Below are 26,871 nucleotides of genomic sequence, written 5' to 3'. Positions count from 1 at the left end.
AAAATTTTGAATTCAGACCCAGAATCTAGGCCTGATATCAGAACTTATGTCCAAAACACACGAAAACCTATGTATTCCTGTCAGGACTTCAGGTCTATAACCCAAGTCCAAAATGCAGGCCTAAAATTCGCATCCGATTTTCGCTCAATAAACCAGGTTCAAGTTCAGAATTCAGGTGAAGAGTCAAGAGTCAGGTTCAAAAATTCAGTCAGGAGAACCAAAGTCCAATATCAGGTTGAAAATTAAATTCCAGAATCCAGATGCAAAAGTCAGGTTCAGCTAAAAAATCTCTATCAATAATTTTGATCCAAAATCTGAATCGAATTCCCAATTTTAGGTTCAGAATTCATATTCTGCACTCAGATCACAAATCTATGTTAAGATGTTAGGTCAAGTTACTTAATTCAGGTCCAGTTTCTGAGTTCCAATTCTAGTACGGAATTCTGGTCTGGAACTTAGATGTTTTGGTTAGAATCCATGTACAGAGTCCAGGTCCAGATTCAGAATCCAAATAAAGAATTCTTTATCATTTATCAGGTCCATAATCATGCTTCGACATTTTGGCCCAGAATACAATTCCAGAGTTATGTTTCTGAATCCAGTTTCAGGATTAGAATCCAAAATCAGGATTCAAATTCCAGGTTCCCGATTCTGATGCGTTCCCAGTATCTCTGTCAAATTTTTGGAGTAAAAATCTTGTTTGGAAACCTGAATCATGCCCAGCCAAGAAATCAGGCTCAGGAACCTCTGTCAGAATTCTGGTTCAAAAACCATGTCCAGATTCAAATCCCGAAACCTTGTCGGATATCCAACTACAGCGTCCTGGTTCAGAATTCTGGTCTAGGTTTAGAAGCTCAATTATTTTGGTTCAAGTTTAGAATTGAGGAATCCTAGAGAACTCAGATTCAGAATCCAATTCAGGCTCACAGTTCAAGTGCACAATAGGTTCAAAGTTTAGTTTCGGAAACTCTGTCAGAAATTCAGAAAACTGAATTCTGATGCAGAATCCAAGTCCAGAATCTAGGTTAAGGTCTCTGTCAGGAGTTCAGATTCACAATCTAACTCCAGGTCTAGAATCCGGATTCATGTTCCGAATATAAGTACTTAATTCTGTTTTAAGTTCAGAATCCATATGTGGATAAAGAATCTCTATCAAAAATCCAGGTTCAGATTCAGTATTCTGATCCAGAAACCTTGCTCGATAGTTCAATTTTCTAATCCAGTGTTCAGGACCAGAATCCAGATCATCATATCGCTTAATTATTAATGGGTGAGACGACTTGGAATTTTTACTAACAATCATGAAAAAAAAAATACTAACAAATGTAATAAACACAGTCGTGTACATCTTTATCAATAAAACTTATTTTTTGTCGTAATTTCACCTGTGGAAAGTCTTCGCTTGAGAGTCGCAAACAAACTGTTTGACCGCAAATAAACTGTTTGATTTAAAATGTTTTCATTCTTGTCTCTCACACAAGAAGTATAACCACAAAGAGAAATGACTCGAAAAGTTACCTTTGAGCAAGCTCTTGAAAAAATCATAGTGTTGTACAGATACGCCACAAGAAAACGATCTGAAATTATGACTGATAAAATGGAAACAATGAAATCCAAAAACTGGCGCCCTAAACTTTCAGAGTCCGTTCAGAAATCCGTCGGCAACCTTCTCCAATTCGGGGAAATAACTCTGCCAACTGAATTACTGTGGATGTTATGATACACAATGCAGAAGACTTCCGGCTAAAAAAGAACTTGGTATTTGATCTGAATGTGCACTGTCGGTTAAGTTCACATTTAGTTGATCCCCTGTGATTAAATTTCGCACTCAAAAATTTCATTCCGCTAGCAGTCGATCTTACTTGAATTCTCCGGTTGAGCAATGATATGTGAGGTTTTTTTGTCGTTTTGCTTACCCAATGTTTGAACGATAGGGTCTGAAATTAATCATTAATTTCTACCGCGTTGGGATTGGGAAGCAAATTGTTTTTGTATCAGTTATGTTCAAATCTCGAGTTAACTGCAAAAATGATGATTGCCGCTGAACTTTAATAATTCTTTCTACTTAGTGGGCAGTAGAACAAATAATATATTTAAAATGGGCGTTCAACCAAAAAAGTTTGGGAACCACCACAATCATTTTCTTATTTTCTAAATTTTAACCATTGACGCAACAACGGGTCTTCATCGTGTACTTTCGGAACCGAAAATTATATCCGGATAGAATAAAACCGCATTCAGTGAGGTAGAAGATAGTTACTTGAATCGTCCTGTACTTCCAGACCCGAAGATCGGATCAGAATTAATTGGAGATTTTATTCATTGCTGTTGGTATTTCCGGAACCTAGAATGGGGGACCACTAGTACCGAATTAGGTTTCTATATCTACAATCTAACAAGTTCTTCAAACTAGAAGCTTTATCAGTCAGTTATATGAAGCTGCACTTGTTTTTGCCACCGCGTGTTTTTTGACATTTTTTGTGAAAATGTACTCTTGAAATCGAAAATTTTCAACTTATCACGGTGGATCCTGAAGATCCGTTGCAAGAATTCTGGAAATTTTTTAAGAAATATAAGACTTTTCAATTGAATCTTAGGTTATGAGACCTTTAATTTGAATCAAAGTTTGTGAAAAACGGTTTGGCCATCTCAGAAAAAGCTAGTGCTTATGCACTAGCTTTTTCTGAGATTGCTTAACCGTTTTTTATCTCCATGTTTTTCTTGGTGCATACTACCCTGTATCATCGGAACTGGAAGTAGTTCGGGATGAAATTCAATAGCAGGCAACGTGACCAAGAGTCCTTTCATTCGAATCTAAATTTTTAAAAATAGGTTCAGTCATCTCCGGAGAAGTGAGTACACATTTTTGTTACATCTATACACACGCACACATATACATTTTCTCAGTTCATAGAGCTGAATCGAATAGTATATGACACTCGGCCCTCCGGACCTTGGTTGAAAAGTCAGTTTTCATTGTAATTGCATAGCTTTTGTATACGAGAATGGCAAAAACGGTCTCGTCACTCTCAAACTCTCTGTCGGAAGTTCTATCGCACTGTGTTTTTTTCCTTAGCAATTTGGGGCCTGTCAGTCTGTGATTGATTCCAGAGATCTGTGGAAATCTGTACCATTTTTAAAATCTGTACACCATATTGAGAATCTGTGAAACACAGATTTATCTGTGAACCTGCCATCTTTGGTTATAGACAAGGGAATGACGGACCTTGTCTCGGTGTACCTTTAAGAACATTCTCTGCGAATGTCGAATCGTTTCGAAGTCTTCAAAAGTTTTTTTCCTCGTTGAATTCCCACACTAAATTCCACACAAACTCTAAAAATGTGGCCCGAGAACATAGTTTCACCGATCGAGACAAAATTTTGCATGAGACCCAAAACTAACACGAAAAGATTGGTGAAGTGGTAAATTCATCTTTTTAATTTTTTCCATACAACCTTCTCCCGCCCTAGTATCCATGCTTTCAAGATTAATTTCGAATAAAATTATATAATTCGATCGAACAATATTTTTATCTGTGTGAACATAACTTTTGCTTGTTTCAGTTTCATCAAACCATTAAGACGTATCTGACCGATAGAATCTGGCAATTCCACTTTTATGTGTGCAAAACATGGCCAACGGATCCTGTTTGTTTACATTTCCCTGGATGCACTTTGACCGTAAGTATCAATTCAATTCTACAGGTATCTTGGTTCCACGTTTTTTCGTTATAAAATTCACATAAATTAAAATTCTTATATCAGTATCAGTATCTGTTAGTTTGAATAATTAGCCCGAGTTGGCGGATAGGGCATAGGTTTTACAAGCTAATTATCGTATGTTCGAGAATCTCGATCTGGAAAGATTCTAAGTGTAAATACAATCATAGTACTAGCAAATACGAATGCTTCGACAAATTTTCAAGGACACATTTTGCATCGTGCGGTACACTGTAATGATACTCTGTCAGAGTGACGGTGTACCTTATTGAATTTCATATAAAACTGGCAAGTCTGATGACTGTTAGTGTCGTCAGGGGAAACGCAAGACTTGAATTTCTAACCTTGATGTTTTATAGAAATGCTCAACTATTGAACGAACGCACAGTGGGGAAAACGATCAAAAACGCGACTTTGCTCAATAATTTTATATAAATATGAGCAAATATTTTCAAAATTAGTATTTCTTATGCAAATTTTTCTGTAGAATCGATTTATGATAGTTAGAATATCCGCAAAATTCACTATCATGTCCGATTTGCTCCATTTACTCTTTTTTCTGACCTTACGTTGAAAACTAACTGTGAAACTCAGGAAAAAATTCAATTCCACAAATCGGAAGGTATTCCTGACATGCTCATAAGTTAGATAAATGGATTGTTTTTAATAAGATTGACCGGAAACAACTGTATTCTGTTTTACTCCCAGTCATCTTCTTCCGTGAATTTACAGAATAAAAAGTTCTACTGATCGGTGTTTGGACCAATTTTGGTTAAACAAGACAATTCTATGTTTCGCATATAACCTAAAATAATAATTTACAGATAGTGTTCATGATCGCATGCTTCGTGCTACATCGTTTTACCCAAATTTTTCCACAAATATAATTTAATGTTGAATTCAGATTTACAATCCCGAAGCAGATCCAATATGACCTACCAATATTGGTTGATATCACGTACAAAACATCTGTAATTCAATCAAACACAATGGGAATGACAGTACTAGCCTGTTTAACCCGTTTTACCCCAATTTATTTCATCAGTCGTTTTTCTGATTAAGCGTTATATAAATCGATTTTCATCAACCACAATCAGCCTGTTAGGGTATGCAGAAAAACGTTTAACCAGAAATACGACTTATGAAATAAATTGGGGTAAAACGGTATAACAAGATTCGTGCGGTCATTGAATACATTTGTAACTCTATTTTCAGGTCTTTCCTTGTAAGGTAATAGAATTGCTGGAAAAATCGACTTTCGAACGGAGCCTCGGAGACCCATAGTGTTATACAAGATTTAATTCAATCCGACGAGATCGGAAAATGTCTGTGCGTGTGCATTTTTCGAAGATATTTTTACCGCTCAATTTTCTCAGAGATAGCTGAACCGATTTTAATAAACTTAAGCTCGTTTGATAGCTACTGTCGAGCCGTTGATCAAGTTCAATGATCAAATGGCTGGTTTCGGATATATAATTATATAAGTGACATAACCGACAAAGCGTGTGTTTTTCCGCACATGTTTCTCGGAGATGGATTAACCAATTTTAACAAGTCTAGATTCGTTTGAAAGCTATTGCTAGGCCATTGATCAAGTTCGAAAATCAAATGGATGTGACTATTGGTTCCGAAGATATGATTGTATAAGTTAAGTTACCCACAAAATGCGTTGTTTTTTTACCGCGCAAGTTTGTCGCAAGATTTTAACAAGCTTAGGCTCGTTTGAAAGCTACTATTGGGCCATTAATCAAGTTCAAAGATCACATGACTGCGATTTCTGTTTCCGAAGATATAATGGAATAAGTGACGTAATCGACAAAACGCGTTGTTTTTACCGCTCTTTTCTATAAAAGTGCCAATATTTTGGGATCACCTCTAATTTCGTAAAGCGCCACTGCTCAAAAGTTTAAGCACCTCGAAAATAGTCGCCATGCAAAATTTGAGCTAAATCGGACATGAGTAAGGGTGCTCCCGGCAGTTAACGTTTAAAATTTGAATTTTTGAGCGGTTATTGGAATGAAACAAAACCGTCTTAAAAAAAAGAAATGATAGGTTCCTTTAGATTCCACTATGAAAAACCTGTTTCAATCCACCTAGTGGTGTAATGATGCCTTTCTTATATCAAACATACTATCATATAATACTGTGGTATTCTTCCAAATAGAATAGTTCGATTCTTGAAAGATTAACAGGAATCGGTTTAATTGATCGTTTACTGATAATGACTACCAATTGGAGCAGTTTTTTGACCGATTTAGAATTTTTTCATGTTTTCTGTTTAGCCCGCGTAAAGGTATAACATTTTTAACACACTTTACTCTATAATTCCGAAACTAGATTTCGGATCCGGATGAAATTCTGGAATTCCGTACAAGACCACAGGACCTTCCATCAAAACATAAGTTTGTGAAAATTGGTCAAACCATCACTGAGGAAGATAAGTGAGATCCATTAGAGAATATATGACCACTATTTCCTGTGCCTCCGGAATCGGAAACTGGGAACCAGGATAGCCAAAATCAGTTTGTTTGACCATCTTCTGACAATGACTATCGAATGGAGTAGTTTTGAGGTTAGTTTAGATTTTTTTTACGTTTTTTTATTTCGCCTCTCTATGTGATGGTATAAATTTTTTTACAAACTTTTCCCTATAATTCCGAAACCGGAAATTGAGAAAAGTTGGTGCATTTATTTTCACAATTTTTTACACATTTTACCCCATAATACCGGATCCGGAAGTCAGGTCCAAGTAATATTTAGGAACTTTGTATGGGACCACAAGACCTTTCATTTGAATCTAAGTTTGTGAAAATCGGTCCAGCCATCTCCGAGAAAAGTTAGTGCATACAAACGTTAAACACACACACACACGCACATACACAAACATACACATACTTACATACACAGACAGACATTTTGCGTACTCGACGAACCGAGCCGAATGGTTTATGACACTCGGCCCTGCGGACCTCGGTTCAAAAGTCGGTTTTCACAGTGATTGCATAGCCTTTCTATATGAGTAAGGCAAAAACTATTTCGTTATGATACTAACGTAATAGTGAACGACCAGCCTATGCAACCACTGCACAGTGGTCCGGATCCACAATTTAGGGGGACAAAAACATTTGTGGCTTAGTCTTATACTTTAGACCGAAGATGTGTTCAGAACAAATAATCACACGGAAAGACCGAAATTAGAATTTTGGCAAAAAAAATTTGTTGATTTTCTGATTTTAGTTAGTTATTTTTTGAGACAACTAAAAAAATCTTACTTTTGCTAATTTAGATTTTTTAATTCTAATTCTCTTAATAATAATAAAATATTTGTTGAAATGGCTATTTTTTTTAGTTGAATTCACCAATTAAACGTGCTGTCATTTCTTAGCTAAGGCACGCTTCATATCCATTCAACTAATTTTTTAGTTGAATTAGAGAAATAAAACGTTATTTTCAACCAACATAAATGGTTGAGTTGGTTTCTGTAATTAGCAGCTATATGGCGCTCGTTAACACCGTAATGACTACTAGCCACTAGATGGCACACTACTACCGAAAAAAATTTCAGTCGCGGTTATCTTTTCTATATTTGCAGGTATAAATACGATGTTGTATTGGAGAAAAAGACATAAGCGAAACATAAACTTCTTTTTGAAAAATTTTACTTCTAAATTGCTGTTTTCTTCATTCGACTTCGCGAAATCGACTCTCTCACTGAAAACTTTGAGCACTCGGAAAACAAAAACCGAATACATATACAATTAGAATGCAACAGACTCACTTCACTGTTCCGCGTAAAAACATTATTACGCACAATCGCTTCAAATGCGCACAAATTCTGAATAAATACACTTTCTACTAAGATTTTACGTCATTTTTACACATCAGTTCAGAAATTTATATATGGATATATCGTATCACATGTGAAAAACTTCAAAACAATTTCAAGACTCTCCCTTTTAGCTATTTAATGGATTGTTTTGCCCGGAATGAGAAGATACAAAAAAACATCATTGTTTTGCTTTGACACTGCTGTCCTTCAGTAATGACGGTGATAGATAAATAGAATCAAAGTTTCTGATTTTAATAACGAAATTAGTTGTCAATGAGAATTTCGTGTTGGATTGAAATATTGCTGGTTTGTGTTCAGAATATTCGCCAACTAAACACATTCTCTAAAAATAAGAGTTTTTTTCAGCACAGATAATTCTAAATTTTAACTAATTTTATAGTTATTTTGGAAATTTTGTTGTTAAAATCAACTAATTCAAAAACAGTAATACGAATTAGGCGCAGAGCTAATTTCGGTCGTTTCGTGCAGTGACAGATAAGCCATATTTTTATGCAGATAGTATTTGGATGGTTGATATTATTAGGGTCATCCAAAAATTATTTTCCGTATGTGTTGAGATGCATCCTTCGGCAAAATTGTAGGAAAACTTATATCAAGCAACTTTGCCGAAAACACTATTGTAGTACACCCAAACCTCCATTTACGTAACTTATATATGTATATATGTATTAATATACGTACGCATGTGTGCAAATATTTGTATTTCTTAATACATATAAATATTGGTGAAGTAAAAACGATCATTTATATATGTATAAATATATACACATATACGCAAACGAGTGAGTGTGTAAGCATACATAAATACATATATAAGGTTCGTAAATGGAGGTTTGGGTGTATATCTAACGGTTTTAGTGTGTGTAATGTCAGAGACATAACTGGATGTCGTGCACGGAACCACCCGCGATCCCATTTCGACCAGAATATTAGTTGATTTTCTGAATTCGATTGGTTAAAATTTGGTACAACTAATCGATTGTCGTTTTAACTAAACTGTCATATTTTTTTTTCGATTAGCAGAAACGATGGTTGAAACAACTAATTTAACTGTTTGGAAAAAAATGCTGTCAATTAGTGAGGACACATACCTTTCAATTTCAACGAATATTTTAGTTGAAATAACTGGTGTTGTTATTGAAACAGAATTCTGCTGGTTGAAAAATAAATCGGTTTTATTTGTTTTAGATGTTGCAATTAGTTGAATCAACTCGAACAATGTTATTGATTTGGGAAAATAATCAAAATATACTTACTGATAAGTCCAAATTCTAAAAAAAAATACTTCTGATTCGATCGGAAATGATTGATGTAGAAAAACGTTTTTAATCAGCAAAAGTGCCCGGAGGGGCGAATAAATTAGCGAAATTAATAAATTGACCTAAAATGAATATTGAAAGATGATGCCTTCAAACGGTTGAACTAAAGTTATGCACTGATAATTTTAGTCAATTTATATGAGCTTGGGTGCATCAACCGCTAGGAATTGGAATTTTGCTACGGCAATTCAAAGCGTTCTGTGTGTTTGAAACCTTTCGCTCCTGTTACTTTTATAAATCAAATTCATGTCAAAAAGCGTTTTATTGCTAATTCATGAACATCATCATCGGTATCAAACTGCTGGAAGTAAAACAGTCTTTCGTCGCTCTACTCACTATATGTGGTGTGAAATATTTTTTTTACTAATTTCGCATTGGGATTGCTATTGCGAAGTGAATGCTGCCAATGTGATTACGATGTAAAGTTAGTATTTGCATGAAACTTTCATCTAACATTCATTTCTCTTAATCTGCCATTTTTTTTATTGTGAATCAAATAATCGGTTATGAATTCGAACACGGGGTGCATCAAACGAGAAAATATGTTGAAACTACATAAGCCGTGCCGTAACGAAACCTGGGGTGGCATTATGTATCTCGATTCGATTCAATTTTTTTCGAATCGACCATGTTTCGTATTATGGTTCTCGATTCGAACTCGATCATCGAGCTTCGTTCGACTTCACTAGAAGAGGTATTAGATTATCGAGAAGTTTTGGTATTATGAAACCAAAACAATCGAGCTCGTAAACGACTAAACTCGGTAAGAAATGGTCGAAAGCTTTATTGCTATCGACTTTGAATTTTTGAATGCGGTTCTTTTTATTTAAAGGTAATTATCGATAGCATCATGGGTTTTCATAAACATATTAGCGTTGAAAATCTTTATTCTAATGTATCGTTATATATGTTGATTTGATATATTTTGTACGTTTTGCATATTGTTTAAAATCATATCAATTGAAAGATGCATAGCTTTTAAAAAAATAACAAGAGTAAGTCGAAACTAAACTATGTCCAGTAACTTTGGTTTGTAATGAAACTTCTGGAACCGGTGAACGGAAAACGTTACTCAAACGGATAGTGGGGAAAAGCGAAGGAAAATGGGATTTTTTTTTATTTAATTGTGTTGTGATTTTCTGCGCTATGTTCGATTTATATTAATCAATTAATCAATAATCTTAAAATGAAATATGAATTTCGGGGAGTTCGAAATTGGGTATTATTTACACATCTGGAAAACTCCTGGTTTAATTGGTTGGATTTAAAGATTAATTGCTAAATTTTGATCGAAATTGATCACATTTATCAGCTTGCACGGGTAGTATCATTCAAATAAAATTTGTAAGTATACAAACAAAATAAAATTTGATCCGAAATTTTCAAATATATTAGGCATACAAAACGTGAATAATGTTTTTTATTTGTTAGGTTTCATAGCTAGTAACACCTTCAAGAGTATATGGAATATGTCAAAAGTATCACCACCCTGCAATCTCATGACAAGCACGTAAATTTGACTCTTCAATAAAAGATATAAATACTACAATGAATGATTTACTCCTGGCATACTACAACGAAAATTACAGAACCTAAAAGCTTTTGATTAAAACTACATATATGGACGACGTAAATTGTATTTGACTTGCAACAAAGCAACAATAATTTCAAAGGTTTATCTTTAGATTGTGTACAAACATCGGCGTCTCAATTGATTTCAATTACAGAAATGTGGTTAAATTGTTCCAAAAAGAAATTTCGCATGGCAAACATTACTCTTCTTTTCGGTACATGAACTAAATAATCAAAGTAATCAAAAATATCCAGTTTCATTTTTTTCGTGATTGCAATTATTGCAACAGCTGGGTTTGTTTATTTTTATTTGACAGTTCGAACAGCGCTAGTCGAAATCTAGTACCACCTTGTTAGGGTCTCGATCAAGCGGTCGAAAGCGATACGTAATGCCACAATTCAGTCGAATCGACTTCGAAAATAATCGTTTCGAGAAACTCGATTCGAGATGCATAATGTCAGCCCTGTATTTTTCCCAACTCTGGCGAGAAAGAGTGTTAGAGGAGCATTTTCCAAAGATACAAAATTGACAATTTTCCATGATTTTGAAAATCTCATTGGCACGTGTTACCCTTAGGAGCACGCAACATCAGCAAAATAAAACAATTTATCGTTAAATTTTCAGTTTTCTTTGCAAATTTTTCATAGCAAGACCAGATCTACTCTCTATTAATTGAAGTTCACAGAAGTGTTCGCTCACCATCACGCGCCAGTGATTACTTGGGTGTATTTAGGCGAGAGCACGTGAGAGTGATTCGTGCCAAGAGAATGTTATTCTCTCGCACCAGCTTCTTTCAACACAAGCACGCACTCAAAGTCTGTCTGTATGGACACTGAGAAGAAGTGCACTTTCCTCTTTGTGTGGAGCGGAGCAAATGTATCCGCAGTGTATAATTGAAACCTACGCCCTGGTGTATCACTCTAGTGAAATGCCATCTCTGGATGTGGGTACCTGAGAATTAGTATAAATTTTATTCCGTATGTCTAACTGAGTTCAGTATAAAACAAAAATATTCATGATAGATTCTTCCCACTCCTTCGAGAGCACGATTCAACAGATTTACATGATCATATATCCACTTTCTGATGAATAGTTTAGAAAAGACTCCATTCTAACGTTAAATGCATTCACAACGAAAATCAAGAAGAATACTTTTTATTATAGCAATCAACTGTCGATACCGCTAACATTTGTTTATTTTGCAGCCTTACAACAAGACATACGAAAGTGTTGGAATATTTTGTCCTCCAGATCAACTGGATAAAATGTGCCTAATAGAGCAAGAGGATGTGCTTTTTAACTGGACCGAGCCTATCTATATGAACTTCACTCACGTCGGCATAATGAATAAAATGGACTCCATTTTCCGCACAAAAGTTAATGGTCAGCTTGTAGGTCACATTTATGGTGATATCTATGTGCATGAGTATTCTTCTGACTTAGAAATAGAATTGGAACCGCTCCCAGCAAATGAAGCTGTTATCCAACCTCTAAGAATGGGAAATATAAAGGATATACATGATTTATATCCTGCCAGTGATATCGAGAGTGTCGAATTGTTTGAAAAATTAGTTCATCAACTACCAGGCTATGGTGTTTTTAGTAAAACCAATAATGAATTAGCTGCTTGGAGCCTCCAATCTTACTACGGTGGCATGTTTTCAATGCAGACAAAACCCGAATTCAGGCGAAAAGGGTAAGTTTGAAGTTTTTTCATTCATTTATTCTAATAATAGTTCATATTGTTCCTTACTTTGAGAGATTCATATCAAAACTGAAATAACAAACAGAAGTAATTCAGCTTTCTTCATGTTTCGTTTTCAACTCGGCAGTCCATAGTAACATATGTGCCCTAGCACAAAATTTGGCTAACCCCTAAATGACGAAACCTGCATCGGCCAGAAATAGTCGAAAACACGTTTTCGTTCGGCACGTCAGAAAAGACATTGCACTCCGTTGCAAAACAAAAAGTGTTCTGTAAATAGCAGAAACTTTACGTCTGCTTAGCGGTTCAAATTGAACTGCCGAGTTTAGCACTAAGCAGTTCAATTTGAACTGTTCTGCACTGCTGAGTCAAAGACGAAACGTAAAAAAAGTCCATAGTTGTTATAATGGTCGAATTTATTAGTTCAGTTTGAATCATCAAGGCTGTGAGCTTTTCCTTGATTTTTTTGAGAGAGATAAATGATAAGCTTTTGATCGTAAATGTCTCTTGTTGTATCTAACGTATCAAAATTGTTTTTCCCACATCCGGTATCAAGAATTCCGTTCCTGAATATAGTTTCAATATCAAAATTCAGTTCTAGATACAGAATTCAGTTCCAGAAACAACCATTCAGTTCCAGATTTTAGTTTCAAATGGAGTAGTCATATTCTGTTGTGCCTGCGTTGTACATTCGAGAAAAATGTCATCAATACTGTGGAGCATCGAAAAACTTAATTAATTATTTCTTTTCAGTGCCTCCACCAATTTTCGTAAAGAATTACTGAGCAATTCTACCGCAAATGAGAAATTTTTTTTTATATTATTTTTGTATATTTCGATTCGGCTCAAATTTTGCATAAGCGTTATTCATGGCCAAACGAAACAATTTGCATCATCAATTTGCCCTTTTTACTCTAGCCTTACTTTCGAGAAGGAAGTAAAATCCCGGTGGGTCGATTTGGTGTCTTCTGCAATGTTTTAGGTAATTATAAAGACTATATAAACAAATTTATACCGTTGAAAAAAAAATTCGTTTGATTTTTATCTTGAATAGAACACTCAAAATTCAAATATCGCAAAAAGGTATTTTTGAATAAGTTTTACCTTTTTTATGAATATAAAAAATAGGTATAAAATTCGCTCAAGCTTTAGAAAAATTTTCCGAGGTCCGGACGGCCGAGTTTCATATACCAATCGATTCAGCTCGACGAACTGAGCAAATGTTCATGTGTGCATGTGTATGTGTCTGTGTGTGTTTTATCAACAAAGAGGTCGAGATCTCAGGAATGACTGGACCGATTTCGATCAAACTAGTCGCAAATAAAAGGTCTCCCGTCACCCCTAACGCTATTGAATGGTTTTGAGATCGGATGTTTACTTTTCGAGTTATACGAAGTTTTATGTCAAAATGTTTAGTTTTTTACAATATCTGTCACAATTGACCTTGAAAACAAAATATGTTTTTAGATTTATATTTCGCATGAAAATAGTTATCCAACAAGCCATAGATTGTTAAAATCCGTCTATTTTTAACGGAGATATCGATTTTTTTTTGTGTAAGCGACTTTTCATCTTATTCCAGTAGTAGGAGTTTGGAGTGCTGTATGACAAAGCAATGCTTGGAAGCTACGTGAAACACGATTTTTTATACTGTTACATACACGGGCAAAATTTCGATTCTAGAAATGAGCAAAACGAGTCATGATTTGGGGAGAATAATTTATTTTCATGTTATGATAATACACCATGATTGAAACTTCACGGATCATGATCCATTTGGACTGATTTCGCTGAAATTTAAACGTAACGCACTTGACGTTGTTGGGTATAACTTCAGGCGTGTTTCTGCTACGATGGAATTTTCACAACATAAATTCAGGCGTGCATTATCGTCTTATTTTAAATATTTAGGTGAATCAATACAGCTTGTGTTGTTATATCTATGAACCAAATTAAACAAAGTGGTTCAACAAAATATTTCTCTGATTTTCATTAGATGGTGTTCCAAATTCGCTATCGAATTTGGTTCACGCTGACTCTTGGAATATTATTCTTGCAACAACTGTCACATCAAATATGTGAAATTATATTCAAACAAAATGTAACATTGATGTTTGTGAAATGAAAAGTGTAGCCGTGCTTAGTCTCTTATGTCAATTTTCGATTTATTATCTTTGTTTTCATGTTATGTTTAATTCTTTATCAGCCGGTGCGTAAAACAACACGATTATTAAATGCACATGCTTCAGGATCAATTTTCAGTAGATCTTGCTTTTCAATGTCTGCTTTTTGCTTTACCATTAATCTATTTAGCAGTTTATCACATCACTTGATGCAGAGGGTTCAAAGCGATATCCGGGTATAAAATTGGAGTTACGAACTTTGAAAGAATCACATTCCTCAAGTAACGCATTTTCGAACCATGATTAATTTTCATGGGAGAGGAGTTATTACTCATGGTTTCATGAGGAGTTAAAATGATTAGTTTCATGATTTTCTAATCATGACAGCAGTTACGGATTACTTTCCGTGTACAATTGTTTCTAAATACCAAAACGACTGTGTATAGCATCCTTTGTCATAATATTTTGCTCGGGCCGATTTTAGCACGGTTCGTTTTTGGCAACATAATCGTTCGAATATGACATATGTAAACCAGATGATGGCAGCATTTTCGAGTTGAAAGCAATTATATTAATTATATTGATTTATACTACTTACAACAATAAATGCTGGAAGAACATAACACCCATATACCATTTGAATCAGTTCGTCAAGATCAGCAAATGCGTGCGTGAAAAATTAATTTCACTTAATTTTCTCGGAGATGGCTCAACCGTTTTCTACTAACTCAGATTCATATGAAAAGTCCTGCAATGTTGCTGAATTTAATTTGGATCCGAATTCTGTTCCCGAAACTATTAGGATGATAAGTGAAACGAAATTAAAATAATAGAACTCATTATTCTCGTGGATGGCTGAACCGATCTAAGATTCAAATGAAATCTAAGAACCATCTAAGATTCAAATGAAAGGTCTTAAGATCCTATAAAACATCTAGCTTTTTAGTCACATCTAACTTCCAGTTTAGGGGATACATGGTGATTAGTATAAAAGTGTCCATTTCACATAAATTATCGGGTTTGCAGATTTGGATATCCAACCAAATAACCGATAACCAAAAAAACTCATATCAGTTTTAGAGGTTTTTAGTTTTCGATTCGGAAGGTAGATAAATATTTAATTCACACTACGATTTCTCAAAGATGTCTACACTGATTTTCAAACATTTTGAATCAAACGTAAACTATACAGCTCATCAGGTGCACTTAACAGACACAGATTTTTGAATTCCGGTTCCAGTATCGAATCGTTTTCTCGAAAAAGGGAAAATCGAATTTCAAAAACAAAAATACAAATTAAAGGATTTATGGTCTCATACAAAATTAATGAATTTTATCCGATTCTTATTTTGTATTCTGGAATTACAGGTAATAAGTTCTTACAATTCAAACCGACTCAAAACTATTGCAATTGATTCGTCATATTAATTTATGTCTATACGAATCCTTTTAGGTTATGAGGGTTCCTAAATACCGGCTCTAGAAGTACCGTAAATAACCGCAAACTCTAAAGTGAAACTTACTTCGACATTTCATGGAATATTCAATTGATTGTCACACGCTTAGATTCAAATTCGATACGATTTGCAGCTTCAGAGTAATTAGTGATTAATATCTCAAATGGCTGCTCAAAACGACGGTAATTAAAATAATGTTATGAGAACTGAAGCACCGAAGAATACTCATGCAAAAAAAAACATATGCGGATTGAAAAAAAAGTATCATCTCACTGCTACGTGGATTTAGCACGTTTTATATTTTTTGATCTGTTGTAGCTGAAGTCCATATTAAAATACTCTCAAATTTCAAGAATGGAGATATAATATTTGAAAAAGTTGCATATTTTCAAAATATTATGTAAATTTTTGAAAATCATGACAAACATTTTTTTTTAATTGTTCAACAAAATTTAATGAAAAACCTGTTTAAATCCACCTAGTGGTATAATGATGCCTTTCTCATATTAATCATACTATCATATATAATACTGTGGTATTCTTCAAAATAATTTTTTTTGATTCTTGAGAAAATAACCGAAATCGGTTCGTTTGGCTGTCAACTGACAAAAACTAGAAATTGGAGAAGATTTGAGGTCGATTTAGAAATTTTTTTTACGTTTTTTTGCACTTTCATTTGAACCTAAGCTTGTGAAAATCGGTCGCGCCATCTGTGAGAAAAGTAAGAACACATATTTTAATTTTTTGCACATTTTACCCCATAACTCCGAAACCGGAAGTCAGATCCAAATGAAATTCAGGAATTTAGTATGGGACTTAAAGAGCTTTCATTCGAATTTAAGTTTGTGAAAATCGGTTCAGACATCTCCGAAAAAGTTATTGCACTTATTTTCACAATTTTTGCGCATTTTACCCCATAACTTCGGAACCGGAAGTCAGATCCTAATAATATTCAGGAATTTTGTATGGGTCCACAAGACCCTTGAATCTAAGTTTGTAAGAACTGGTTCAGCCATCTCCGAGAAAAGTGCAAAAAACCGTTACATACACACATACGCACATACACACATACATTTTGCGTACTCGACGAACTGAGTCGAATGGTATATGACACTCAGCTGTCCGGGCCTCGATTCAAAAGTCACAGTGATTGCATAACCTTTCTGCAGGGTCCGCCATCTAACTTTTATTTGAACTAGCGGTTATTTCTCGAATGAGGCTCATTATCATCTCGGCGGGTATGTTAATAAGCAAAATTGTCGCATCTGAGGGACGGAAAACCCGCACGTTATCATGGAGAAACCGATGCATCCTCAGAGAGTGACGGTTTGGTGCGGATTTTGGTCTGGCGGCATCATTGGGACATTTTTCTTCGAAAATGAGGCAGGAGCCGCCGCCACGGTCAATGGCGAGCGCTACCGCGCCATGATTAGCGAATAGTTCTTCCCGTTACTTGAAGAGGAAGACTTGGACACCATTTGGATCCGCTCGACAAGACGGCGCTCCGTGCCACACAGCCAACGCTGAAATAAAGCTGCATACAATCTAAAATGTACTGAAAAACTGGACCGACCGTATGGCGTACTGCAAGGCCAGCCGAGGCAGTCATTTGAATGAAATTATATTCCACAATTAACCGGAAGGATTGTACTTTAATATGAAAAAATAAATTTTGAAATCGGCAGAACCGTTTGTGTTTTATTGCATGTTTAAAAAAAAGTTATATGGCGGACCCTGTATATAAGAAAGGCAAAACGCCAAGTTTGAAATGTTGATATGCTACGGTGCTCGAGATACAACGGTTCGAAAATAAAAATCGGGATTTTTTTGTATCGATTTTGGATGATTTTTGAATCTTCATCCATGCAAAAGTAACATTAGAACTGCCCAACAACCTTTCTCATGTATCATCCAAATTATACTCCTTACGCTTGACGATATATTGTATAGCTGATTTATGGTATACGTTCATGCATATAAGCAAATTTGTTTGAAACAGTAAAAAAATGTTGTAAATGCAAATGCTTGTATTCATTCTATGTTATGGATTATAGAATGTATAACATGTAAATGTCACTGCGAATCAAATGATAATCAAGTAGAAACAAGAAATAGCTCGGAATTGAAGAATGAAGTATGAATAGTCAGAATTGAAGAATGAATATGAATAGCGTTTACAGGAATTTCGTAAACGTGTTTTTTAAAAAGTGTTCTAAAAATTGCCGAAATCTCACGGAAAATAATATTGTCAAATTAGCTGAATTTGTTGAAAAAAATTATTTAACAAAAAATTTAGAATTTCCGATTCTTGTCGTTTGGAGTTGAACAAACGAACTGCTCTATTTAGTAGCGATGACCTATCGAGTAGAGAAGAGGAAGATGCTTGTAAGGATGTTCAGAATCAGGAAAAAATATACGCAACCACAGAAACACCAATAGAGTCAACAAATTCCAACATGGCTGAAAATAATTCAGTCAGGAAATATTAGAAGTGATGTCAGCAACATTAATAAAGACAATGAACTCAAACGTTTTAGAATGCATCCAAAAAGGTAATATTGATATTTTCAATGAATCAATCTCTAGTATTGCCATGGCCATAATTGACAAAATCAAAATTAGTTCTGTTAAATATATTATAGAGAAATATCACGAGATAATGAACAGGATTAGAAGAAATATATTTGCTCTAAACAAAGAAGTTAGTTCTGATATAGATGTTGAAAGGCATTTTTTCGTAACCTTGCATGGTAAGGGACAATGTGATATGTGGAAGAATAAAACGCATGGCTACAAGTTTTGCTAAGGAACGTGAACATCCTAATAAAATCCGAAGGAACTATTCGATTGGGCTCAAAAGCCAAAGGAGGAGGGACATTAGAGTATGAAAATACCAAAAAACATCCTAATGAACAATATTCAAAAGAAAATACTATTCAAGGAACACAACACACATTTAAGTTTCTGTAGATAATTGTTTAGATGATTTTAAATTTGTAATGCTAGTATACTGCCCATACTAGCATATCAGTCCCATGTCGATTTTCGCCAATTTTTAGTTAGCTTGAAAAATGAAATCCATCCTCACTATACTCTTAGAAATTGCAATAAAAGTTGAGGGTTTGTACAGTAAAATGTGAAACAATATCAACTCATGTCTGTCCATGCAAAGTACCCACATATCAGTCCCATTCAGTGCAAATTTCAATAATTTCATTTGTTTCAATATTGAAATAGCAAAGGTGTATTACCGATATTTCATGTTATACCATGATTTAGCATTAGGTAACACAATAAATCGAAAAAATCGGAAATAAAATTTTGATCGTCTTTTTCTCGACATGCCGATTTTCCATATGGGACTGATATGCAAGTATGGGCAGGATACATATTATTAAACAATGCAGTATATGATATTATTAAACAATAAAAAATCTTTAATAAATGCGACACCCGAACATTGTATCACAACCTCAAATAAAATTATTTCGGGAAAAAAGCTTATTTTTAATGAACTCAAATAACCATCCGAATATTGTTACAAAAAAAAATCCCAATTTTATCCTTTTCAAACCGTTGTATCTCGAGTAGCATATAGCAAAATTTTGTTCCATCAAAAGTTGGTGTTCTCTAATAAAAATTGAAAAAACAATTATTTTCATGATTTTAAAAAGTTAACATTTTATTGAAAATATGTAACTTTTTCAAATATTATTTCTCCATAATTTTTTTATATCATTTATTTATACCCGGATTTAACCTAGTTGCGGTCGTTCACCGGGTTTTCTCCATTCTTGAAATTTGTGAGTATATTAATATGAACTTCAGCTACAATATGTATAAAAACAAACAAACAAACAAACATCCTTTTTTGAGATAAGTGTTTTAATCAAACGGTATTTTTTCAACGGTACTAAATTTTTTCACCTAGTCTTTACAATTATCTAAAACATTGCAGAACACACCAAATCGATCGGATGCACATATATTCTCGTTTCTGAAATACATGTTATTGAAAATTTTTAAGAGATTTTTGCTTAGTCCCTTCTTAAAACTAAGGTTATGTATGATGCAAATTTTCTCTTTTTACCATAAAGAATGTATATGTAAAATTTTAGCCAAATAAAAAAAAACCTTTTTTAATCCACCTAGTGGTGTAATGATGCCTTTCTCATATTACTTATATTTTTGAAAATATTACGAGAAGATTCAGCGAAGAATTTTTTTTCCATCTTGAACCAAATAAGACGCTTTCTTTGGGTATAAATTAACATAACCTTTCAATTTGTAAACAGTTATGTCAAGTTAATAAGAATTTTTCAAAATATACATCGTCACACTAAATGAATAAACACACTTTAGTTCTTGAACCGGAAGTCGAACCCGGACAAAATTGAATAGCAACCTATGAGACTATGGGAACTTTTATTTGAGCCTGTTTGTGGAAATTGCTCAAATCATATCTGAGAAAATTAATTCCTTTCGTGACCGTCGTATCGATCGGATGGTAGTTTGCATTAGAGCAGCTGTGCGTTAATCCATTCTAATCCGTTTCAAGGTCAATACAGTATAAACAATAAATACCGTTAGACAGTGCCGGGTGTTATTGTGTTAAAACAATACGAACAGTGAACGGACGTTTAGTGTGGTGCCGTGAACCGGTGCTGTGTGCATATTAATTCTCAGAGGTCGTTGTAACTAACGCTTGGCCTCAGCGGCCGAGTTGCTACAGATCATTAGCTAAGTATTATATTTTTTCCCTTCGTGTCCCTTTATCGTCTTATATTTTGACTCCCCCTATAATTTGCGCGGAACCTCAACCGCGCTATGGCAAGTCCATTTAATACTCCCCTGCCCCCCGAAGATAAAATGGAAAAACAGATTCTAAATCTGCTCCAAATAGTAAGACTCACCGGGTTAAACAGTATCCCGAAGAGCCTCCACCCTCGGCCGGCCTTTATGTGGTTTATTTCCGGACCAAAGAGAAGAATAAACCGCTTAATATTTTGAAAATTTCTAAAGACTTGGCGTCAAAATATACAACCTTGAAATTTTGAGCTCAGGGTCTCGTTGACCAGTCTGAAACATGCTAATGAGATCGCTCGAAACGATCACTTTACGCGGGACTACCGCGTTTACATACCAGCTCCCGAAGTCGAGATAGACGGAGTGATCACGGATCCAAGTCTGACATGCGAGGACATTCTCAAACATGGGGTCGGATGTTTTAAAGATCCCTTGCTTAAGAATGTCAAGATACTGGACTGCAAACGTTTGCATTCAGTATCGATCGCCGCGGATGGGACAAAGTCTTATCCCCACTCGGACTCGTATCGGGTGACCTTCTCCGGCTCGGCTTTGCCGAAATTCGTTCTCCTGGACAGGGTTCGTCTGCCTGTACGACTTTTCGTACCACGGGTAATGAATTGCACTAGTTGTCAACAACTAGGACACACAGCTTCCCATTGTGGAAATCGGCCCCGCTGCTCGAAGTGTAATGAGAGTCATGCGGATGGCGTTTGCGACAGAGACGTCCTTTTTCCTGCTAGCTAATGCTACATTTTTAATCTCTTTCCTTTCAGCTTCCCCAGCAGCAGCATCATAGAACATCCGTTTAATTTCCAATATCGGCTTCGCACATAACTCCTCATTGGATAATACCACCAGAGCACCTTTCACATGCCTATACCTTTCCGGTATGGCAATCAGCAATGCATGAACCTTTTCTGCCACTGTTAGTGTCGATCCCATGCGTTCTAGTTCACGAATGATGAGATCGTATTCATCAAATATTCTTGACAAGCTGCCAAGATTTCGCTGTTTGATGGAATACAAACGATCCCGCATGTTCACCATCGCGGATGTACCGGCTTTTTGGTACGTCCTCACTAGTGTCCATCGCCTCCTTCGCGTATTGCAGTCCGATCAGTTTGTTCAGCACAGTGTTGTCTACCATCATTACAATGGCATCGATGGCGTCGACGTCTTCATCTATTCTGTGCTTTAGCTTCAATTTTCGTTGTTCGGCTTCGGCTGCAGTTTCCCCAGGGACTTCCTTCGCGTAATCTTCCTCCTCCGGTGTACGAAGAAGTGTGTGTGAGAGCTTCATCTTTGCCAGGTGATGCTCTAGACGCCATTTTAAGGCTGTGAAATTGGCTTCGTCACCATCAAAAACGTTTAAATGCCTCAGCGAGGAGAATACTGCATGGAATGGTATAGTGCGCTCGAGAGTTCCCCTCTCGTAGGCACCAGTTCTTCGCGATCCACCTTCTCCTGCTTCGCTGCCGTTGTCAGTCATGGTTGACGAATCAGGTTATCCTTGTCAGCAGTGTGACCTCCGCGCTGGATTATGCAAACTGCCCGTTTGCACAGTAAACAAACTGTCCGTTTGCTTCAATCGATCTATTCGATTGTACTGTCTCGTAGGTTAACCACCTACTAGAAATGATCAAATAACTTTCGATTTTGGTTGTCAAGATGTAAGGAACCGAATAACCTTCGAACCTTATAATCCTGGGCCCATAACCTTGTTGAAGTGAATATAACAAAATAAAGCAGAGTACTTCACTTCAAGTTAAATTGAGGTAACTTAATTTACAAGCTTAGCCTAGTTCTTAATATAATACATATTACTCATGCGATGTTTAACTATACTACAATGATCGGCCACTGTCGATCATATCATAACAATAGTTCAGCAGCAGTGCGTATCGTATCCACACAAAGAGAGATAGCTACTATTGTCTTGTTGTTTATTGTGCGCAGAAAGCTTGCGTTCCCCGCTTGCTTTCTGCGTCACTTCTTACTTCTTGTGGTGAGATATCCTCTCGCCGTATTTTGTTTGTGCTGATAGCGATTCACAAGCACATATTGCCAAGAATGACAAATTGACCGCTACCACGGATGAAATGTATATTTCAACAATAATTAAGTACCCAAGTATCTCAAGAACAGTTACTTTCAGAAGAAAGAATATTATGAACAAATTTATTGCCTTTAACCTGTAGAGTAATATTCTACTGATTAAATGATTTTCTTTCAACGCGAGCGTGAAATTTCGAATATATCGATAGATATCGAAGATGGGATAGCCATCAATCTGTAGGTTTTGATAAGAGCCTTAAAAAATTATCAACAAGAATCGAAACCCTGATTTTTCTTAATTCGAATTATTTGGTTAATTTTGAAATTATAGAGAAAAAAAATCAAATTTTTTTTCAGTGTATTTTTTTAGAGTCCCTACAACTTCCTCTTGGACGTCATACTTGTACGATTAACGGTTTCCGAATTAAAACGAGAAAAACTTGATCATTTGCATGCACCCATAAACTGTTTTAACTGTAACTTCTTCATTTTTCAGAAGGCATGGATGGGATAGCCATCAATCTGTAGGTTTTAATAAGAGCTTTAAAATAAAAAAAATATCCAAAAAATCGAACCCTGATTTTTTTTAATTTATTTTTTTTGGTTCATTTTGAAATTATTGAAAAAAAAAATGAATTTTTTTCAGAGTATATTTTTTTAGAGTGCCCTATTGATTCCCTACAACTTCTTCCTGGACGCCATTTTTGTACAATTAACGGCTTTCGAGTTACAACGATTCGAAAAAGGCAATTTTTGTGAAATGCAAAAATACATAGGCCCTTTTTAAAAATCAGTCGTGAGTCGGATTGACCTCTCCATCGGTTCAAAACTTATGGTTTTCCATACTGAAGCCATGTGCAATCATCCAAATCGGAGAAGGTTGATTCTGATTTTGTCAGTTTTTCGTCTACTCATTTCAGGAATTGCTCAGTTCAGTATAATAAAAATTAGATATTTATTAATTTATTAGTTCTGATTCAGGTTTCCTCAATGGTCCTTCTCGTCCGCTGGCACACATGTTAACTAATGCAACTAATTCCTATATTATTGCTAGGTAAATCGTGTTAGGTATGCGGGTGTGTTTAAATAACATTAGGAATGCGATTCTTCTATCATCATTAATTACTGCAATACCCATTACCTGAACTCAAGTTTAAGATGAATAGACCTTGTATATAGTTCTGAAAGCGAGTGGTGCATGCTTTCATAACAAAATACCATGCGTCTCCATCTGATCATAATTTGATGGACACGCATGGTTTTTCGATTGATTTTTTTTATATTATACCCGTCCATATTTTTTAAAAATCTGAAAATAACACAGTGTAATGTACCTATAAATGATTTATTTTTTATGTAATAACAGCGAATATAAAAAATTCGAAAATTTTGAACATATTTTTACATGAAATACATTTTTTTGTTCCGATTACAGAGGTTTTAACCTTAAGGTAAAAAAAATCAGATGAACCACCATAACCACACAAATATGGCAGTTGAAGGGTTAAAATTTTGGGAAAATCATCTCCAACATAAACCCTTTCGAACAATTTATATAAATTTAAATTCTGTTTTGTGGCAGTTTTATATGCATACCCCGCTACACCCTTTTAAGAATGATTTCCGTTGGAACCGATCCATAGCCTTACTATGTGAGAAAGACAAACAGCTACAACTAAAGAATAAATTTATTACCTACACAAACTGATTAATCTTCTTTCTTTTTTGTCAACAGTGCATCAATTTGATTGATGATAATTTGTTTTTGAATTGTGATTTGAAAATATTTTGTTTTTATTTTTAGGTACGGCATTCAACTTGCTCAAGCCCTTACAAAACTAGTCATTCAACGAGGTTATGTACCTTTCGTGGTAATCAGACCAGAAAACACGGCATCGCGAAGTCTTTATACTAAGCTAGGCTTTAGGAAAGCATTCGAGAGTGTCAGAGGTGTTTTTAAACCAAATACATTTAATGTTGAAGATGACAAAGAAAACGAAGAGAACCTGAAATATGGTTCTAATTGTGACAGGGATAAAAAATATTGTTAGGCTGAGATAATTGCTTCATCCATCTATCTTCTGCACACGTAATCTTTTATAGCTAGCGTATTCCGGATGCAATCAATAAATCCTTTGCTTTACACTCGAGACAATTGAATGAACAAATATCTGTATTTTTTCTATAACATATATTGTGAAACTTAATCCGAATCTTTTCGTTGTATCTAAAATTGATGCAAATCCCAACTTCAAATTAGAATTTGAGAAAACCTCTTCTTAAACCACATAGTGGTGTGATAATGTCTTTCGCTTGTCATTCTAATAGTACCATTATAACTTTTTGACGAGAATACATTTTACTTTACTATGGGACGTCTTTTCAAAATTCGCTTTATACAAGAATAGGCAGAACTTAATCGTGAATATCTCTTGTTGTAATTAACACTGCAAAATATGTTCTCCATATCGCAAATATTATCAGTATTTGGTGATATACTGCCGACCACAAAGTGGAGACTGGATCCCCCAGACTTTCGGCGGTCAGCACACAACAACGTGAACCGAATACACAATGTTATATTTCAAGAAATTATCCTAGTCTTAAGTTCTTTTAAGAAATGCCTTTTGCATCTTAGAACTAAAGCAGGGTGCCTTATTTAATATAGTGTTAAATAAATAAAAAAAGTAATTGATGATGAAGAATTAGTGGCGAGAAATAAACACAAATAACTCGAAATTAATGTTTTGTAAAATGGTAAGAAATGCTTGGCACAGTATAACAGGCAGGACACTGAAATTAAATTCTTTAATCATTTTAACGATCTTTTCGAATATTGCTTTAGTTGGGACAGTAGCCACATGTGTTATGATGGCGCCACGTTACCCCATCAAAAACATCCAGTCTGTCATCTGGAGCATGTGCAGCGCCCTCAGCAAATTTTCCTTTGAATTTACTAGTATTGTAGAAAAAGTAGGAAGTTGTGAAGGAAACTCATCAAGCAAACTCTCATATCAGCGTAATCGACATTTCCAAGCATTAGTCAACGCAGCAATGATGTAGAAACAAAACACGGACACTAGTCACTGCCACTGGCATAGTGAGAGTGGTCTCGGCTCTTCGGTAGAACTTCGGGAAAACGTCGGATGAACTTTCTACTTTTGCAAGCTCAGCTTGTACTAAAGACTTCGGGCTCCACCCGAAAGTAAATGTTAGGAGCTTAAAAACCCATAGTTGGGAAGAGTTAGCCGGCAGTTTCAGAGAGTTCGCGGAAAATATCCGTAAGTCTCGGGCGTCGTCCCGTAGACAGTTCACGTGAGTTCAAGTCAGTCAGTTTTCGGATAATGTACGGATAGTAGTCCGTCAATCAGTTTTCAGAGAGTCGCAAGTCACGGTCGTCATAGTTTAGAGCGTAGCCAGTGAAACTTTAGGACGAAATAAAATATTATTCATTGCGCGATTAACGCTAAAAAGTAAAAGGTCGTTCTTGTGTTAATAATCGTTCTCAAGTGGACCATTTCGTATACAATAACGTTGTGAGAAAACAACCTGTAAAATGTGGCTGAAAGAAAAGCATGAAAACAGTTTTTGAATAGTGATAAATAAAAGTAAATATCGGATTTGTCAGCACATAGCCTGACGGTAACAAGTGGAAGAAAAAACATTTACTGTGGGGTAATAGCTATTTTTCGTGAACAAAACATACAGCACAAGAAGCATAGATCCACTTTAATGCTACCGAGAAAAGATAACAAGTGATAATGGTTTTGCGGAGCTGGCCGCTGGGAGAAAAGAAGCGGTAAGGAAACGCCAACTGTGCTAGAGGAAAAAAAATTGAGGCAAAAACGATGATCAACGGATTAATAATAATAACATGCTTTTATCATGTTCGTTACTCTGAGAAAGTTGATGAGTAGTTGAATGTTTATGACGAAATCCAAACTGCTCTGGAAAAAAAATTGAATTCTCATTTATATGAGACATCATTCTCAACAAGATAATGTTTTCAAAAAGTTTACTGATAGAAAAAAAGTAGTCATATTATTCTGGTCGATAACTTGATGTTTCTGCTGGGTTTTTATCAGGTTTGAGGATAGGAATTACTTTAGCGTTTTTCCATCTTTTTGGGAAGTAAGCTAATAAAAAACACTTGTTGAAAATTTTAACCAGGAGTCTCAAGGCAACATCGGGAAAATTTTTAATAAGAACATTAAAAATTCCATCATTACCAGGAGCCTTCATGTTTTTAAGTTTCCTAAT

At 35.3% G+C, this 26,871-nt stretch overlaps 1 protein-coding gene across 3 annotated transcripts in view; it reads left to right on the top strand.

Annotated features, from left to right (window-relative positions):
- The window catches only part of LOC131434746 (uncharacterized), a 95,864-nt gene extending 71,085 nt beyond the window's left edge, over positions 1 to 24,779 (top strand). For all 3 annotated transcript variants that reach the window (XM_058601821.1, XM_058601823.1, XM_058601822.1), the window contains 3 exons: positions 3,565 to 3,681; positions 11,668 to 12,158; positions 24,416 to 24,779. In XM_058601821.1, the coding sequence (XP_058457804.1) occupies positions 3,565 to 3,681; positions 11,668 to 12,158; positions 24,416 to 24,662 (855 nt within the window). In that variant the 3' untranslated portion in view covers positions 24,663 to 24,779. The remainder of the gene's footprint in view (positions 1 to 3,564; positions 3,682 to 11,667; positions 12,159 to 24,415) is intronic.
- The last annotated feature ends 2,092 nt before the right edge of the window (positions 24,780 to 26,871 follow it).

This window comes from Malaya genurostris, chromosome 3 (genome assembly GCF_030247185.1).
Source record: "Malaya genurostris strain Urasoe2022 chromosome 3, Malgen_1.1, whole genome shotgun sequence".
NCBI classification, from domain to species: domain Eukaryota; kingdom Metazoa; phylum Arthropoda; class Insecta; order Diptera; family Culicidae; genus Malaya; species Malaya genurostris.
Note: the sequence above shows the minus strand (reverse complement) of the source record. Positions and strands in the feature narration are given on the sequence as shown.